Source organism: Lipotes vexillifer, unplaced genomic scaffold, assembly GCF_000442215.2.
Source record: "Lipotes vexillifer unplaced genomic scaffold, Lipotes_vexillifer_v1.1 scaffold76, whole genome shotgun sequence".
NCBI classification, from domain to species: domain Eukaryota; kingdom Metazoa; phylum Chordata; class Mammalia; order Artiodactyla; family Lipotidae; genus Lipotes; species Lipotes vexillifer.
Window position 1 is genome coordinate 3905114 of NW_006773751.1, and position 19163 is coordinate 3924276.

General features: G+C 38.9%; 1 protein-coding gene and 1 non-coding gene across 2 annotated transcripts in view; both read right to left on the reverse strand.

Annotated features, from left to right (window-relative positions):
- The window catches only part of RASAL2 (RAS protein activator like 2), a 396824-nt gene extending 380105 nt beyond the window's left edge, over positions 1-16719 (reverse strand). Inside the window, exon 1 of the mRNA XM_007448530.1 lies at positions 16143-16719. Within this exon, the coding sequence (XP_007448592.1) occupies positions 16143-16344 (202 nt within the window). The 5' untranslated portion in view covers positions 16345-16719. The remainder of the gene's footprint in view (positions 1-16142) is intronic.
- TRNAE-UUC (transfer RNA glutamic acid (anticodon UUC)) lies at positions 7807-7879 on the reverse strand. Its single transcript has one exon. It is a non-coding gene; the product is annotated as a tRNA-Glu (tRNA).
- Positions 16720-19163: the final 2444 nt, after the last annotated feature.

A 19163-nucleotide genomic window follows, 5' to 3' on the forward strand; every position in this document is an offset into this window, starting at 1 on the left:
GCATCGGCAGGCGGACTCTCAACCACTGCGCCACGAGGGAAGCCCTAGACAAAACTTTCTTAAGTAAAATATGAAAAGCACAATCCACAAAAGGAAAAGAAAATATTCATCAAAATTAAGAACTACTATTCTTTGAAGACAGTGTTAAGAGCATGATTAGGTAAGTCACAGAACGGGAAAAAGCAACTGCAAATCACATATCTGATTAATGACTTGTATCCAGAATACAGAAACAACTTATATAAACTCAATAAGGCACACCCAATCTATTTTTTTACTGAAGTATAGTTGATTTAAAAGTTGTGTTAATTTCTGCTACACAGCAAAGTGACTCAGTTATACATATATATAATCTTTTTTATATTCTTTTCCATTATGGTTTATTCCAGGACATTGAATACAGTTCCCTGTGCTATACAGCAGGACCTGCTGTCCATTGACAAACCCAATTTAAAAATGGACAAAAGATTTGATTTGACATTTCACTAAAGAAGACAGATGAATGTCTGATAAGCATACGAAAAGATGCTCAACATTACTAGTCATCGGAAAAATGCAAATTAAGACCACTTTGGATATTGCTACACATCTCCTACAAGGGCTTAAATTAAAAAGACTGACCATACCAAGTGTTGGTAAGGCAGTAAAACTGGAACTGTCATATCCTGCTGGTGGTAAAATGACACAAGCACTTAGGACAACAGTTTGGCAGTTTCTTAAAATGTTAAACATAAACCTACCATACGACCCAGTCATTCTACTCTGAGGTATCTGCCCAAGAGAAATAAAAGTATATGTCTATACAAAGACTTGAACGCAAATGTTCACAGAAGCTTTATTTGTCATAGCCAAAAAACTGGAAACAACCCAAATGTTCAACAAAAGGTGAACTGATAAATAATCATGGAATATCTACTCAGTGGCATACTACTAGATAATACAAATGAATTAACTGTTGATACATGCCACAACATGGATGAATCTCAAAATGTGCTGAATGAAAGAAGCCAGACTAGAAATAAGTGTATGTTATATGACTTCATTTATATAAAATTCTTGAAAATCCAAACTAACCCATAAAGACAAAAAGCAGTTTAGTGGTTGTCTGGTGATGCGGTGGTGGGGATTGAGCAGGAAGATTACAAAGGGATGCAAGAAAACTTTTTAGAGGAAATAGACGTTCATTTTCTTGATTGTGGTGATGGTTTCATAGTTATTTATATATTTCAAAACATATCAAATTATACTTTAAATATGTTAGTTTGTTGTATGTCAAACATATTATATCAAACTGGTTTTTTTAAGATGTATGAATTAGATCAGAATGTAACACTTTAACTCACTTCCCACTGCTATAATGCCCATAACTCAAAGAATCACAGATTTTGAAGAACTGCAGTTCATTAGTAGGAAAGTTAAATTTCAGAACTGGTTCACAGTTTGTTGTGTTTAAATCATGCTTTAAGTTTCTGAGTCCTTGAAATACAAACCTTAGGATATGTTTAAACTACAAAGCATATGCACCATAAAGATAACCAGGATCAAGAGGAACTAAGATGAAAACAAATCAGGAGTGATGAGAGGCCAGTGTTCCTGGACTTTTGGAAAAGAACATGTGAATTCTAAAAATATCCTAAAATGTCTCTTATATGGCCAAGCTCTGATCAATGCTTGGGTTTACCTGGCTGTATGAAAATGGATTCTCTTTTCAGAATTTCTGATATCAAAGGGGAGAGGCACTTGAAGTGTAAATCCTAGAATAAAGCTATGCCCCAGATGAATATGATTCATGGTTCTTATATGGTCTCTTATTATTATTTTTTTTATTTTTTTATTTTTTGCAGTACGCGGGCCTCTCACTGTTGCAGCCTCTCCTGTTGCGGAGCACAGACTCCAGACGCGCAGGCCCAGCGGCCATGGCTCACGGGCCCAGCCGCTCCGCGGCACGAACCCGTGTCCCCTGCATCGTCAGGGGGGCCCTCAACCACTGCACCACCAGGGAAGCCCATGTGTGGTCTCTTAAATTTCAGTATTCTCACTGGCTTGGTCAAACATCAATAATAGGCCAACAAAGGCATTGGGGAAAAAAACACTATTTTTATATTTTGTATTACTGCTAAAAACACATAAATTTTAGATCACTAATAGACTTTGTGTAACCTTTTTTAAATATAGAAATATTCACACCACTCACCCACATACAGCTTCCTCATGTTGTCTACAGTTAATAAAACTTGGACAACTCTACAAAGATGTTCAATAGCATCATGACATCCAAAGCATATCCAGCACATCAAATGTCATTATTTTATAGTTATGGTGCTGTATAAAACACATAGGTAAACTTCAAGGTTCAAATTAACAAATATCACCGTGAATGCTTTTTATAATAAGAGTTTAAGGTTCTTATCTATGAGAAACGAAATTATACAGTAGTTAAGAACACAGACTCAAGACTGAACTGCCTGAGTTCAAATCTCACACTAGCCACTTATAAAGTTCCTTTATATCTCTACGCCTCTGATCCCTCATCTATAAAATGAGGATAATAATAGCATTTACCTCATAGGGTAGTTATGAAGATTAAATAAATTAATAGGCCTAAAGAACCTCGAACTGTGCCTGGCTCATGGTAAGCAGCCAAGAAGTTTTACATTATTGTTGTTGTTATAATCATGCTTATGACTGTCACTGTTATTAGAGTTAAGATTACTATATAGGATAATTAACACTTATCACTGATAATTTGAAAAATACAAATATATCTACTAAGAATTAATATAAAAGATGGATTTGAATAGACATTTCTCCAAAAAAAATATACAAATGGCCAATAAGCCCATGAAAAGATGCACAGTATCACTCATCATGAGGGAAATGAAAATCAAAACCTCAATAAGGGTACTTCCCTGGTGGGAATGCAGGGGATGCGGGTTCCATCCCTGGTCAGGGAACTGAGATCCCACATGCCACGGGGCAACTAAGCCCACACGCCACAACTACTGAGCCCACGTGCCACAACTAGAGAGCCTACATGGCACAACTACTGAGCCCTTGTGCTCTGGAGCCCAAACACCACAACTAGAGAGCCCACGTGCCACAACTACAGAGCCAGAGTGCTCTGGAGCCCAAACACCACAACTAGAGAGAAGTCTGCGCACTGCAACGAAGATCCCACGTGCTGCAACTAAGACCTGACACAGCCAAATAAATAAAATAATTAATTTAAAAAAAACCCACAGTGAGATATCACTTCACACTGACTAAGATGGCTTTAGTAAAAAAGAAAGGAAAATAACAAGTGTAGGCAAGGATGTGGAGAAATTGTAACCCTGTGCATTGCTGGTAGGAATGTAAAAAGGTGCAGATGTTGTGGAAAAGTGGCAGTTTCTCAAAAGTGGGTATAGATAGTGGTGAGGGTTACACAACTTTGTGAATATATTTAATGTCCCTGAATTGTACAGTGAATTGGTTACTCTCTCTAGCATCCTCACTTTTATTCTTCCAGTTCACCAGTAAAGAACTCAATACCCATTCTTACCTACAAGGCTCCAAAAAGGGCAGAGAATCTAGGATAAGACATACTGCTAAATTCTAAGAGAACTTAGAAAAGCATAAAAATGCTACTTTGATAACTCGTGATAGGGACTTCCCTGGTGGCACAGTGGTTAAGACTCCACGCTCCCAATGCAGTGGGCCCAGGTTCAATCCCTGGTCAGGGAACTAGATCCCACATGCATGCTGCAACTAAGAGTTCACACAACTAAGGAGTCCTCAAGCCGCAACTAAGGAGCCCGCCTGCTGCAACTAAGACCCAGCACAACCAAATAAATAAATATACTTTTTTAATTTATAAAAAATAGCTCGTGATATATTTTAACACAACTATATTAAACTGGAAACAGTAACTATGAACTTGGATAATAGAGATGGGATAATTTTTCCCAAAAAAGTACTGGATTGTAACTCAGTTCCAATCTTACTCAGATTCCAATATAACTTCACCAAGAATCTTTAAATCACTAACCTTACATGACTACTTCCCAATAAAATGGAGAAAAGACATCATTTTTCATAAATTTATTGAAAAAAATACAGGGCATTTTCAGACTGTAGGAAAAAAAGCAACTTTGTAAAAAGGTATCATTTTATAGAATATGCTCACAGGTAAATGGAATAACATTACTGGTTATATAAGCGAAACATTATCATTGCCAGTTAAGCTACAGGCAAAGAAAGATTACCGGCTTCATAAGGTAATATGACTATTTCTCAAGGTATGACAATCAAGATGTACATCAAAAACATAACCTAAAGTGCAAGTAACTAAAAATTTCCTCAAACTGATTTAGGGGGTGCTTGAAAAAGAATGACTTAGGACTTTCTGACCTGAATAAAACAACAAGAAATATGGCCATATTAAATCCTCTAGAGAATCTTTCTATTTCAATAGGAATATGATATTGTTCTTTCTTAACCATGTTATCAAACAAGATTCAAAAATTAGCAAATAAATCTTCATTTCTCTAAAAATGAAAACTACTATGAAGTCTTTATGAAGCCAGAAAATACTAAAAGTAGAGTCATTTTTTAGATTTGAACCACGTCTTTTCTTAGTTGGTAGCTACTATGCTGGGCATCTTTTTCAGGTTCATTGATAAAGGCTAATCACCAACCACTGGGCAAAACTGGCCCATTTCAAAATAGGAACGTGCACTAGAAAGACCTTGGGTTTCCTCACTCGGGGGTATTCTTGAAATCTACAAATACATAGAAAATTGTACAGAGTCAAGCCTAAGGAAATCATGGGAACAAGATACTTATATAGTATATCCTGCCCAAATTTAGATCAAACAAAATCTCCTACAAACTTCCACAATATTAACTGGATACAGGATTCTTCATTTCACTCAAACTGCTCTATGTCACTATTAAAAATTAAGCTACTTTGTTCCTTTCTAAGTGTGCTCCTATTACATGCTAAACAAATGACTAACGGATAAAAGAAAATTTGGGTATGATTTCAACTATAGAGCATTTTGGAAAAGGCAAAACTACAGAGGCAGTAAAAACATCAGTGGTTTCCAGGGGTTAGCGGGGTAGTGGGTAAGGAGAGATGAACAGAAAGAGCACAGAGGGTTTTTAAAGCAGTGAAAATACTCTGTATGATCCATAATGGTGGATAAATGTCATTTTACATTTGTCCAAACCCACAGAATGTACAACACCAAGAGTAAACCCTAATGTAGACTTTGGGTAAAAATGATGTGTTAATGTAGGTTCATCAACTGTAATAAATGTGCCAGTCTGATTGGGGATGTTGATAATGGGGGAGGCTATGTATGTGTGGGAACTGGGGATATATGGGAAATCTGTTATCTTCTCATTTTGCTGTGAAACTACATCTGCTCTAAAAAAAAATTAAGTCCTTAAAAAAAAAAAAAAGAAAATTTGGTTAACCGGTTAATGGTCTATACAAACTATGCTTTTTCAAAACAATTCCTATTCCTGCCCTTTTTTTTGAAGAAAATATTTTAAATTACTTTTGTCATTAATGTTAGTTCTTGTTGCCATTCCTCAAATTTGGTTTTGACATTATAAACTTCCCTAGAACATACCTAAATGAATCCCATGCTAAAAACTCAGCATTAACACAGTGCTATATAAGGTATACACCTCAGTCATTCATCCAGCTAAAACTAAATGAACCTATATTCAAATCACTGATGTCAATTCCTTCTAATACTCTGAGAAACAAAGAGTAGAAGGAGGACACGATCAGCTGAGATGAAAGCCACCAACTATGTTCTTCTTAGAGTATCTAGAACATTATGTATCTGTGTCAGGTCATTTCAGTTGGAGAGTCTAACGTAGTATAAATAAGGCCGTGGTCATGGATTTGACCTTTAGCAGACCAACTGCTTTGACTCTATACTCATGCTCCCCTCATTCACCTGGAAATATGCCATTAATCAAAAGGAGTACCATTGAGGAAAAACACTGTTTTGAAGGTCAGTCTTATAAACATTAGAACTCTGAGGACATTTAACATGTGCTAAATAACGTTTAAGGCACTACATGAAATCTATGCAAACATACTTCAATATGTTGAAAGTAGCAATACAGAAGTAGGACTTAAAATTATGAGCCATACTTTCATATACTCGTGGCAAGAACTGCTTTCCAGGAAGGTCACACAAATTTGGCACTAAGTCTCAGGCCTTTAAAAACATACTCTTCTAGGAATTCAGCCTAAGGAAACAGTCAGAAGTTCAAAGACTTGTGCACAAAGAGAATCAATAGACTGCTAATATAAAATTTTTGAAAAATGTTAATGTTTAAAATAGGATAATGATTAAATCAGTTATGCTCAATTAGTCATTAACAAATTATATTTTCATATAAGCCTCAGTAATAAAGCTGTGTGATACTGGCACATGAACATAGACAGACCAACAGAACATAATAGAAAATCTTGAAATAAACCAAAATGTATATGGCAATCTAATGAAAGATAAAGGAGTCATCTTAAATCAGTGGGGAAAAAATTAATTATTCAATAAATGGTGCTAGGATAACTGGAAAGCCATCTTTCTAAAAGTGAAATTGTATCTATATCTCATACTTTATACCAGGATGAATTCTAAATGGATCAAAGGTTTAAATGTAAAAATAAAAACAAGAAAGTACTAGACAAACCATTATTATTTTATAACCTCAGAATAGGAAAGGCCATTCTAACTAGGACATAAAACCAAAAAGCCATAAGATTGATACATTCGGGATTTCCTTGGCAGTCCAGTAGTTAAGAACCTGCGCTTCAACTGCAGGGACACAGGTTCAATCCCTGGTCAGGGAACTAAGATCCTGCATGTCACGCAGTGCAGCCAAAAAAAAAAGAAGAAGATTGATACATTCAACTGCATAAAAATAATTTCCTCATAGAGGAAAAGAAAAAGAAAGATAAATGAAAATACCAGCAACTCATGGCAGACAAAGGGCTCTTAATATACTAAGAGTTCCTGCAAATCACTAAGAAAAAGATCCAACAACCCAATAAAAATGGGCAAAAGATATGTACAGTCACAAAAAAGGGTATATTTAAATGGCTCTGTAAGATATTCAATCACATGTAATATAAGATTTGAAAAATTAAAATTAAACTAAGACTAATTATTTAGATTGTCACATTAAAAATCCTTGATAATTCCCTATGTACGGGGAGATGGGCATTCTCATACCTTGCTGGAGAAATATAAATAGGTACAACCCCTAAGAAGAGCAATTTGGGAATATCTTTCAAAATTACAAATACATCTATCTTTGACCTAGCAATTCCATGAATTTTTGTTATAGATATACACAAGCAAAATGGCTTATATCCAAGATTATTCATGCACTATCACTTGCACCAGCAAAATGTGGAGATTGGTTTAATAAATTATGATTCATCCAAGCATCATGCAGCCATAAAAAGAATGAGGAACCACTTTACAAATGGACAGGAAAATATATCCAAGATATATTAATAAGTGTGTGTGGAGGGGAGATGCGAGGGAGGAATAACACAAACTCCAGATCAATTCCTATAATGGGTTAACAATTCTGTAAAAAAGGAGAAAAAAGCATATACACAGTAAAAACTATGATACTATCAATTCAGATACTAAGCAATTAATAACTGGCTCCAGACCCCCAGAACACCCAACCAACTTCCTTTGGGGGTTTGTTCCAGTCACTTCATTAACCTCACAAAAAAATGACCCAGCCTTTTATTTTTTATTTTTTGGCCATGCGGGATCTTAGTTCCCTGACCAGGGATTGAACCTGTGACCTCGGCAATGAAAGTGCAGAGTCCTAACCACTGGACCACCAGGGAATTCCCAAACCCTGAATTTTTTTAAACTACATTTCTTGGATCCCACCCTTGGCAGAGTTTTTACCTATCTATCTATCTATTTCTATATGCCTGGAATAGGTATGGAAGGATACACAAAAATTTCCAACATTTATTCATTGTGTGGGAGGGAAATGATTGCCTGCCAGATGGCAAGTGAGGGGTGGGGAGGAGGGGTGAGAGAGACCTCATGACATATCCTTTTATACCTTTTGAATTCTGAAAGAAGAAAATGTATTTCCTATTTTTAAAATTACATTTAAAAATAAAAATATATTTGAAAAAATTTTAAACATTTTCAAAGCCATAAGAAAATATGCTATTAGAAAAAGGCAGGATATAAAATAGATGCAGTATGATACCAAATATGTACAAACAAGTATATCTGTACACAGAAAAAACTGGAATAAAATAAAATATTAAAGGAAGAATTATCTCTAAGAGGTGGAATTATAGCTGATTTTAATTTTCTTTGGCTTTTCCTATAATTCAAATTCTTTACATTAAGCATGGATTATATTAATAATTAGGAAAATAGTATTAAATTTTTAATAATATGAATCAGAGAGGTTAGAAATTAAAAGGGAGGTATAAAGCTACTAAGGATTATCCAGGATTCTAAGGATCATAAATGAAACATTCAAATTTCCTCAAAACATCACTCCAATGGCAGAATAAAGAATTTAGGAAAAGATCTAATCTGTCCTCTAATCTACCTCTTAAGGATCACTATGAGATTATTCTCATCCTCCTACTTTCTGGATGTTTTGACCATTTTTGTTTTCTGTTACCTAGGTAATGGTACTTCCAGCATTTCCCTTAAAGACTGTGAAACTAACAATCTGGTATTTCTCACTGACCTTCAGCTTTGAAAGGCCATCTCCCTAAGGGAAAGCAGTAAAATCTAGAAGCTATAACAGGAGGCTGAGGAATCTGAGGTTAAGAGTTCTAATCCTGACAAACTGTGGAATTTGTCTCCAATTTTGGGAATAAGCTAAATTTCCTGAGTCAGTTTACTTAATGAGGAAACTTAAAGGATTATTCTGAAAAATATTTAGGACTATCAACTTTTTACACTTTTTAACTCTTCACACTATTCTTCTGAACTGTTTTCTTGCCTTATGTTAAATTTTTCCTCTCTAAATTTTCACTCTCCCAAACAGTATCTGCAAGTATTACCAATGTCTTAGACTTAGGATCGGGGAGGGGATACTTTTAGAAATCCTACTGTAAATGACACAACATGAAGAGAACTTGAGCCAAATTGAAGACAATTTATGGGGGAATAAGAATGCATCAGGATCTAAACTGGACCCTTATGAGCAAAGTGGCCACAGACAACCAATTAATGTAACTACACTAAGGGAAGGTAAAACTCAAGACTCCTAACACCTGAACCCTGCTGATAGAGACAGGAAGATGTAACTTCTATGTCACAGGGCAGCAAATGAAGTTTTGTCATGCTTGCTTTCAAGGGCTCAATTTTTATTTCTTTTGTTTACCGTATTCCCTCCAACCCCATTGAGCTGGGCCTCATGACATCTTTTTTTCCCTACTATTTACATATCATGTACTTCTTGATGGCTGCCTTCCACAAGAAAACCAGCTACATTAAACTTGTAAAAGGTTCTCTACCAACAGGTCTTGAGAAGCACTTGATAGCCTTTGGGAAGAAACAAACATCAGAGAGCAATTATCCCTCTGCCAAGGGCGGAGTGCCCTCAGCACACTTCAAACTCCTCCTCCTGGTTAACAAGACGGAACACCTCTCTAGTTACTTAAAAGTTATTCCAATAGTGTGGGACAAGGGAGCAGACAGCTGAATTTTTTCTGGATTAACTCAGTCATTAGTTCAATGCTTTTTTGTGGTTCACCTACTTAAAAGGTGATCAAATCACTTTGCTACTCCAGAGAGCAACTGCTAAAAACAATTACATAAACCCTCCACTTCAATTTACCTTATCCTTCTTTCTAATAAAACAAAGTGTAAGAAACCACTGCCTTACTACCATTTCTTCAGTAATCTCAGTAAAGCCTACTTTGTCATATGAATCCCTGTTCTTTTCCTTAGCAAATCAGAAAAATTTATTTCATTCATCATAAATAGGACACAACTGTACATCTTTTTTTTTTTTTTTTTTTTTTTTGCGGTACGCGGGCCTCTCACTGTTGTGGCCTCTCCCGTTGCGGAGCACAGGCCCCGGACGCGCAGGCTCAGCGGCCATGCCTCACGGGCCCAGCCGCTCCGCAGCATGTGGGATCTTCCCGGACCGGGGAACGAACCCGTGTCCCCTGCATCGGCAGGCGCATTCTCAGCCACTGCGCCATCAGGGAAGCCCTGTACATCATTTTTTAAAGTGCATACACTGAATCTTATTATCTGAAGAAGATAAAGGCAATACTTATAAACAAACTATTCTCAGATAAACAGGGGCAATCTGGAACTTCTTATTATTTACATCAGAGAATTTGTACAGATCCTCAATTCCATACCGGCAATTCCTAAACCCAAAAAGCTCTGAACACTCTTTTTTCATAACTTCTCTAGCAGTAAAATCTGACCTGCACTGACACCATGCTATGTATAGTGTTAAACAATACTTAGCATGAATGTCCATTTGTTTAATTGCAGAAATATTAACATGACTGATGTTGCTCCACACACCACTAGGGGGTTTATATCACTACATATACCATATTTTCTAAAATCAAAAGTTTTGAATTTTGAAACACTCTAGTCCAAACAGTTTTGGAAAAGGGATTGTGGATGTATAGTTTCTATTCTGCAAAAATATTTTCATTCTCTGAAAATGAAATAGCAAAAAACCAACATGATAGAGGGTAGAAAAATACTAAGATGTTGTAAAGGAAATTGTCCACCATCTGAGACATTAGTAGAATACATAATTTAAATGAGATACATAAATTTTCTCTTGAAGGAAAAAAAGGAGACCTATTTGAAATCAATATAATTTAAAATAAACAGTATATACCTAGGCCTTCTTGGAAGTTCTCTTTAATTTCAGTGGAGAACTGTCTACTCCTACTGTGTATAAAATGTATTGGAGATTATGGGAAAATGATGTGTCAACACTCGAAGTCATCCTTGAGTATTTTTTAATGAATGGGCTTAAATATATTTTTTTAATATTTATTTATCTATTTGGCTGTGCTGGGTCTTAGTTGCCGCATGTGGGATCTTTAGCTGTGGAGTGCAGGATCTAGTTCCCTGACCAGGGATTGAACCTGGGCCCCCTGCATTGGGAGCCTGAAGCCTTAGCCACTGGACCACCAGGGAAGTCCCCATCCTTGAGTACTGAACTCAAGCTTAAGATCCCAAGGATTCCTAAAACATTAACACTCATTTGTAAAAGTTCAATTAATAGTATTTGAGGAAATTAAAACACTTAAGTAACATGAACATGTTTTGGGATATACTGAATACATAGTCACTGATTTTCTTCTGGCAATCAATTAGCTAGAGCACATAAAACTTCCAGTCTTTGTTGAGCAATTTCATTTATCTACATGTTACCACAAAACAGGAGTCACGGGGTACATATGTAAGACATGTAAGAATGAGTGATTTGTGGGACTTCCCTGGTGACACAGTGGTTAAGAATCCGCCTGCCAATGCAGAGGACATGGGTTCAAGCCCTGGTCTGAGACCTCACATGCTGCGGAGCAACTAAGCCCATGTGCCACTACTGAGCCTGCACTCTAGAGCCTGCAACTACTGAAGACCACATGCTACAACTACTGAAGCCTGCACACCTAGAGCCCGTGCTCCGCAACAAGAGAAGCCACCGCAATGAGAAGCCCGTTCACTACAACGAAGAGTAGCCCCCGCTCGCCGCAACTAGAGAAAGCCCACGTGCAGTAACGAAGACCCAATGCAGCCAAAAATAAAATTAATTAATTTAAAAAATAATAATAAGTATTTTTTTAAAAAAAAGAACGAGTTGCTGAGAATATTCAAAGTGAATTATGCTAAGAACATTCTGTATAAGGCCAGTGAGTTAGTCATAACTAATTCATACTGGACCAAAATAAAATAACTTCCTGGACTTGTTACTGGTTGCAACATTTTAAGTAAACATAGAAACATGTTCTCTAAAAATGCAATAAAATATACTTTTTTAATTAAATCATCCTTTGTTTAAATTTATGAAGTATAAGCAATATTACTTACTACAAGCAGATAAGACTTCTGCCCCCATCAACTCATATCCAGTTCATGAGAAATTCTTACCAAATTCCCATTGCCATATTTCTAGAATTATATTATATTTGATGCAGTATGATTAATTCCCTTTTTCTTCTGCTTGCTGAAATAGTACCAGCCTTTAGAAATTTTCCAGGAGGTCCCTACCAATCATTAATAAACAATGAGCTATATATTAGCTTAATGGTAGGCAATAATGTTGATGTTATTTTATTAACTGAATATTTTAGATAAGTCCTGCCCATACTATTAAAATTAAAAACAATATAGTTTCTTGGTGATCACTTCATCATGAGAACTATATTTCCCCTCTAGCTATTTAAAAGCACATCTGTGCATACACCTGCAGATCTGTTGTACTGATGGGTGCAGAGCTCCAATGCGGGCACTGCTGGAGACTGGTATCTTTAATTTCCCCCAAATAGTGCCCTTCACTCACCATCCATTCATGGTAAAGTAGTTAATTTTAACGTCCTCATTGTTTACCAGAAAGCAGAGACAGTGAGGCTGGCTTTGCCGTTCCCGTTTCCTTTTGCTGGGCTGCTGAGCTTTTTCAGCCAATTGACTTCACTTTGAGGCTATAAATATCTGAAAAATGTTCTGCATTTGATGCTCTTGGATTCTGCATCCATATTTAGCTGTTTGTGGCATGCCTTTGTTTAAGCTACTCTACCACCCATACAGTCAGTCAGGTTGAGATCTGGATGGTCAAAGGACAGATGGATCAACATTCAGCACACACTGACTTACCATGGGGGAGGCATCGATCTGCTAGACACTGTGACAATGAAGGGAGTGGCAAGATAGGAATACAGAGATAAACAAGACAGATTCCCTGGTGTCAAAAATATTATAGTCTTGACGGGCATGGGCACAACTTATAATAATATTGGAATAAAACAAATGAAACACTTTACAACTAAAAGAAAAATAGCACAGCATAACTATTTTCTCTTGGCTGTGTCTCAAAAATGTGCATTTGTTTGTGTTCTAAATATAGGTCTACATATTATAAAGCTCTGGACATATTCCAAAAAGTTTGCAATCATGACAATACACAAAACTCTGAATATAGGTATAACCCACCAAAGAGCCAGACCTATCAGTAGCAAACTCAAAACAGTGCCCAGTCTTCAAATTTTGTGAGGCAAACTAATAAAATATTATTTCCAAAAGTTTCTGTAAATAAATAAATAAAATAAAAGTTTCTGTTAAGATATTTGGGGAGAGGGGTTACTTCTGTTCTTCTTGTTTGTTTGCATACTGATTTCAAACCTTAAGTATATTGAAGAGGATATAAACCATAGCCAGAAGCCAGGAGCACTTAATACAGCTCCTTACTTTGCATCTTATCTTTAAAACCCACATGTCTATTCTAGGTTAGGTCTCAAAACTGAATGAGCTAGATCTGAGATCCCCATTCCCACCTTCCTATCTTGTGAAAACATTCCAAACAAATATACATCTGCCCTCAACATTCCGTCTTTCAAAACTCAGTTCATTGACCTTTTGATAAAAGTGCTCCCCAGAATCCTGATAGTCATGATTTAAATGTATTAAAGGCTTGCTTGATGCCTGGCCCCAAGAGTCAGGGTGGAATTGGGAGGCAAAGTTGTAGGTTAAATAATAGGGTAGGCCATAGAATCAGAAAACTCAAACTAAAATGTACCATAGATACAATTACTCCAGATTCCACATTTTATGTAGAAACCTAGACCCACGGACTTAAAATTACTTGCCCAAAGTTAAACAACAATTTGTGGCAAGGCCAGAATGAAAACCCAGGTTCTCAACCCCCAGTTGCATGCTCTAGACTAGTTTCTGGATTTCTTTAAAAAAACGTTTGAGTACACTCATCAAAGTCTGTTTCAATTGTGTAAAAGAACCCTGATGTTCCAAAACAATCAGGATTTTGAACACACAATACAAATAAACAAGAAAACCAAAACAACTGTTTTCCAAATTGATTTTCTACATTCTATTTTTTTTTTACTTCAAAGCTTTTCAAAGAGCTATACAACAGGCAACTTAAAAACTAGCTAAGGACATAGAAAAGCCAAGAGTCATTCAGATAGTTTTGGAATATTTACATCAAACTAAAGACAATAAAGTAGTACCCGAGATGAGCTGCCTTAGAGGAAGGAAAGTAGCAGTACTAAACAGTAAATAAAAACTTCTGGTTAATTGATAGGGAAGACAAAAAAGTTACAATGCAGTAGAAAGTCTGCAAATTGGCTTTGAAATGCACACTATATATGTGTGTGTGAGACAGAATATATATTTAAGAATATACACACAAACCTAGCCCTAGGAATGGACTACAAAAACAAGCACATAGTTTTATGGGTTATATGCAAAGAAGGTAGTTAACACTAAGTCTAGAAAATCCAGACAGAATAGTTTGACACTGAAATACTGAATTGTCATATATACATATTCTTGCAGTAACAAGGCCCTATCTCTAACGTCATATAAAAAACAATATGCAAAAGAAGTGTATAAGGACAGAAAGGATAGAATAGGAAAAAGTTGTAACCACAATATACTCTAATTCAAGCTCAATTTCAGATTCCCACCAACCTTTGTTATTAACCATCGGCTAAGCAGGAACAGCAGGTGGGTGGAAAAATCAGGCACTAAAGTTTTTAATCTGCTGAGAATGAACTGGGTGACCTTGCATCATCTCCCACTTCTTTGCTTTAATTCTTTCAGTTAATTAAAATAACATCAAGAAACATTTATAAACATCCAGCAAAATACAATTAAGAATTGGTTATAAAAATTGATGGATTTTTAGAACTACAAGGACCATTAAGAGATTATTTAATCCAATCCACTCATTTTACAGAAGAGGAATGAGACGTCAAAAAAGTGACCTGCTCTGCTCCAAATCACATAGCCATGTAGTGGAAGAACTGAGACAAAAATTCAGATCTCTGGACTCCCAGTTCTATGATCTTTCTCACGGTGATAGACTTAAAGTCTTGAAATCAACTGAACTATCCAGGAAGACAACTTCAAAGTCACAGTCACTCTTGAATACTAAACACATACCCTGTTCAGGATGAAAAAAACAAAACAAAACATAATGTACTTGATCACTAACAGGCTTAGATGCACATGACTGCAGGATAACATCTTAACATTGTGTTGATCTCAGGTGCTTCAAATTTGCCATCTTATACTCAGCCACATTACTAATGTCTTTTATAGTACTGTGAGCTAAGTGATAAACACCTTGACGTTTCAATATTTTGGAAAGCCACAGCTCAGTCCCGAATGCCAGGCTATAAATCCTTGGGCTATGGGTTTTCAAAACCAGCATGGTTTTAATGCTGCCAAAAGGCTCGCCCTAATAGAATCTCATCATTCAGTTTTAATTAAAGAGGTGGTTACTAGGAATGCAGAAAGGGAAAGTTTTAGTGTGTTCATCACTTTTTAACTTGCTGAGTAGCAACCCAGTCACTTTACAAAGAGCACCAGAAACAATAGTGCAATCCGAAACAATCCACACCCCTTGGACTAAATGCTTGCCTTTGGAGAGTGAGGTTCAGAAAGAGGTTATAGAATTAGACTGTTCCCACCAAATAAATGCTTCTGATTTTTATTTTATTACCTTAACCTCTGCTAAGCTATTTCATAATATCTTAGTTTCCAGCCTTGCCTCACTCCAGAGAAAGCAGTGAAATGCCATTCATTTGATATCACGGTGTGTTCTTCTTGAAGATCAGCTGACACTTCCCTTGAAGTCACCACCTGAGAATTAAGTCTACATAGCCCAACTCCACCTTAAATTTACTGCAGGTACCTGAAAAGGTCCGAAGACCATACTGAGTCACATCTCTCTCCTCAAGTCCTAGTCTGGAGAAACTTGTCAGAAATGCACCCCAGAACCAAAAGGGATGTGGGAAACGGACCCAGGATGGATGGGGACTGAGAACATGACTGAGACCAGGGAATGAATTTCAGCCTGAGCAAAGATATAAAACATCAGCCTCTAAGACGGCCTTTGGTCCTTACCGTACACCCGGACCCAGCTCTGTTGCTGGCACACGGACTCCAGAAGGATCCGATCCAACATGCCACCGGCCACGGCCCCACTGACCGGGACAACAGCGTCCAGCTCCTCCGGGGGGAGCGGCGAGTCGGACTCCAGTCCCGGGAACATCTCCGGCCAGGAGAGCGCCTCCGCGGCTCCTCCGGACGACAGGGAGAGCTCCATGGTGCCCCTGAGGGACAAGGCGGCGGCGGCGGCAGGGCGGGCGCGCGTCTCCGCGCCCTGCCTGCGGGAAGGGGAGGAGGAGAGCGCAGCAGCGGGGACAAGGACCAGAGAGGCAGCCGGCGCGGACGCGGCTCACCTCCTTCCCCGCCGCCCACTGCCCGCGGCTGGGGCGCTACTGCCCACCTGCAGCCGGCGGGCGGGACCCAGCCCGGGAGGCGGATCCAGCGTGGCCCCGGGTGGGGGTGGGTCCCGGCTCAGGTATGGGTCCCTCCCGGGAGGGGACGTGGAAGGACCCGGGAGGGGCGGCTCGCCCGCCCGCCCCCTCGGAGCCGCCTTTCTGTGCCCCAGCCGGCGTCACCCGCGGGCCGATCGGGCCGGGGCTGGGGATGGAGTGGGGCCAGACAGGGCTGGGCTGGGGGCGTCGCCGCCAGGGGCCGCCCCCTTTGACCGGCTCCCGCCGCCGCCGCCGCCGCCTCAGGGGCTCCGAGTGTCCCCTCCCTCCCCCCTGGGTGGGTGGGGGGGGGGCGGGGGAGGCGGTGGCCCTGGGTTCTCGCCCGCCAGTCCTCAGCACCCACCCCAGGAATGAGCCGGCCCGCCCCTCTAACTCTCAGACCAAGGCTCTCGCTGCTGCTCTGGGTCCGGCTCCGACTCCGCGGCGGATCCCACAAGCCCGGCAGCCGCGGCTGTGGCGGCGGCAGGCGGCATCCCAGGGTGATAGGCCGGAGTAATCGAGGGCCGAGAGCCAAGCCGCGTGTGCAGTAGAGTAACGAAGCGGAGGAGGAACTGCCGCCGAAGGCAGGAAAAATCGGACCCCGAGTTATTCATCCAGCCAGTCCCGCCTACTTTCCAAATACCCTCTCCGCCACCGCCCTGCAGTGCGTTTCCCGGTCTACCAGTTTTCCCAGCTGCTTCTTGAAGTGGAGCCGGCGTGGAGAGGCGGGGTGGAAAAGGGGTGCGGGAAATTTAAAAAGAAAGGAAAAGAGCTTCCCTTTCCCCTTTTCCCACCCTTTTCCTTGTATGTATGCATTTATGTCTTTATTTATTTGGACCAACATTTCTTTCTCATTGGACGGAGAGATTGGAGATGCTGCTTTATTTTACAGTCACCCTAGGGGAAAAGCTTCCTTCCTTACCAGAGAGGAGAGTTGGCAGCGGGGTCTGGGATTGTGGGATTGTGTGGGGACCGCGCTCTGCGACCTGTCCGCACTAAAGCTGGATTTGTCATCGGTTTAGAATAGCATGGTTAAGAAGTGTGGTGTGGATGGATGGACGGGCCTCGCAAGCACATGAAATGCTCAAAAGCCTAGTATTAACCAAACATGTTTCTCTTTTTTTGCCTTCGATCTTTGTGCAATATGTTGGCTTTTTTACCGAAGTCTCTAATGATGTCACTTGCGTTTTATTTTTGGTCTATCTGTAGACTGTCTCCCTTGACCTTGAGTTTAATTTTATGCCCACCCAAGGCAATATTCACCAGTTCAGATTTGAGTTGCTGGAAAAGTAATAATTATGATTTTAAAATTGAAAAGTAACAAACAGTGTCTTGCACATAGTAGGTCTCCAACAATGTTTCTTGAACATGGCTGCATAAAACCTAGCAAGGGTTCCATAAGTATACATTGCGTTTTTTTTTTTAAAACTCCTTTTGGGTGGGGGGGTTGTTTAGTGTTTGTCCCCCATTTCTCCCTACTTGGCACAAAGAGACGGGTCTACAAGGGGACATTTTTGTTTTCTGTATTGTTTGGGCTTATCAAGAGGTATGAGGACGCGTTTTGTAATTTTCTCTAAACTGTTATTTAGAGTAATAGCATTTCACAACAGGAAGTAACCTTAGAGAGAATCTCATCCTGCCTCCTGTTTAACAGGTGAGAAAACTGAGGAGCAGCCATGTTACCCGGCAAATCAACCACCAATACAGATAGGTCTGCAATGCTTCAGTGATATTGGTTACTTCAACTTCTTTCCCTCAAAAACCTTTTGTAATTAAGCTTGTTGATATGTGGCTTGGTGATGTATTGAAGCGATCATTTCCAGTATCTAGAACCCTGATTTCTTACTCTCTGACACCATAGTCAGACTTCCAAGTTTAACCATCGTATCCCTCAGTGTTTGGACAAAAGAAAGTGTTGAAGCTAGAGATTTAGACCCCTGCACTGAATAGAGCTAGAGCATTTTTATTTACACTAAATTACCGTTGAAGTCATGGTAACAGAAGTCAGGGACTTCCCTGGTGGTCCAGTGGTTAAGAATCCACCTTCCAGGACTTCTCTGGTGGCACAGTGGTTAAGAATCTGCCTGCCAGTGGTGCTGGGAAAACTGGACAGGTACATGGAAAAGTATGAAATTAGAACACTCCCTAACACCATACACAAAATAAACTCAAAATGGATTAAAGACCTAAATGTAAGCCCAGACACTATCAAACTCTTAGAGGAAAACATAGGCAGAACACTCTATGACATAAATCACAACAAGATCCTTTTTGACCCACCTCCTAGAGAAATGAAAATAAAAACAAAAATAAACAAATGGGACCTAATGAAACTTAAAAGCTTTTGCACAGCAAAGGAAACCATAAACAAGACCAAAAGACAACCCTCAGAATGGGAGAAAATATTTGCAAATGAAGCAACTGACAAAGGATTAATCTCCAAAATTTACAAGCAGCTCATGCAGCTCAATATCAAAAAAACAAACAACCCAATCCAAAAATGGGCAGAAGACCTAAATAGACATTTCTCCAAAGAAGATATACAGATTGCCAACAAACACATGAAAGAATGCTCAACATCATTAATCATTAGAGAAATGCAAATCAA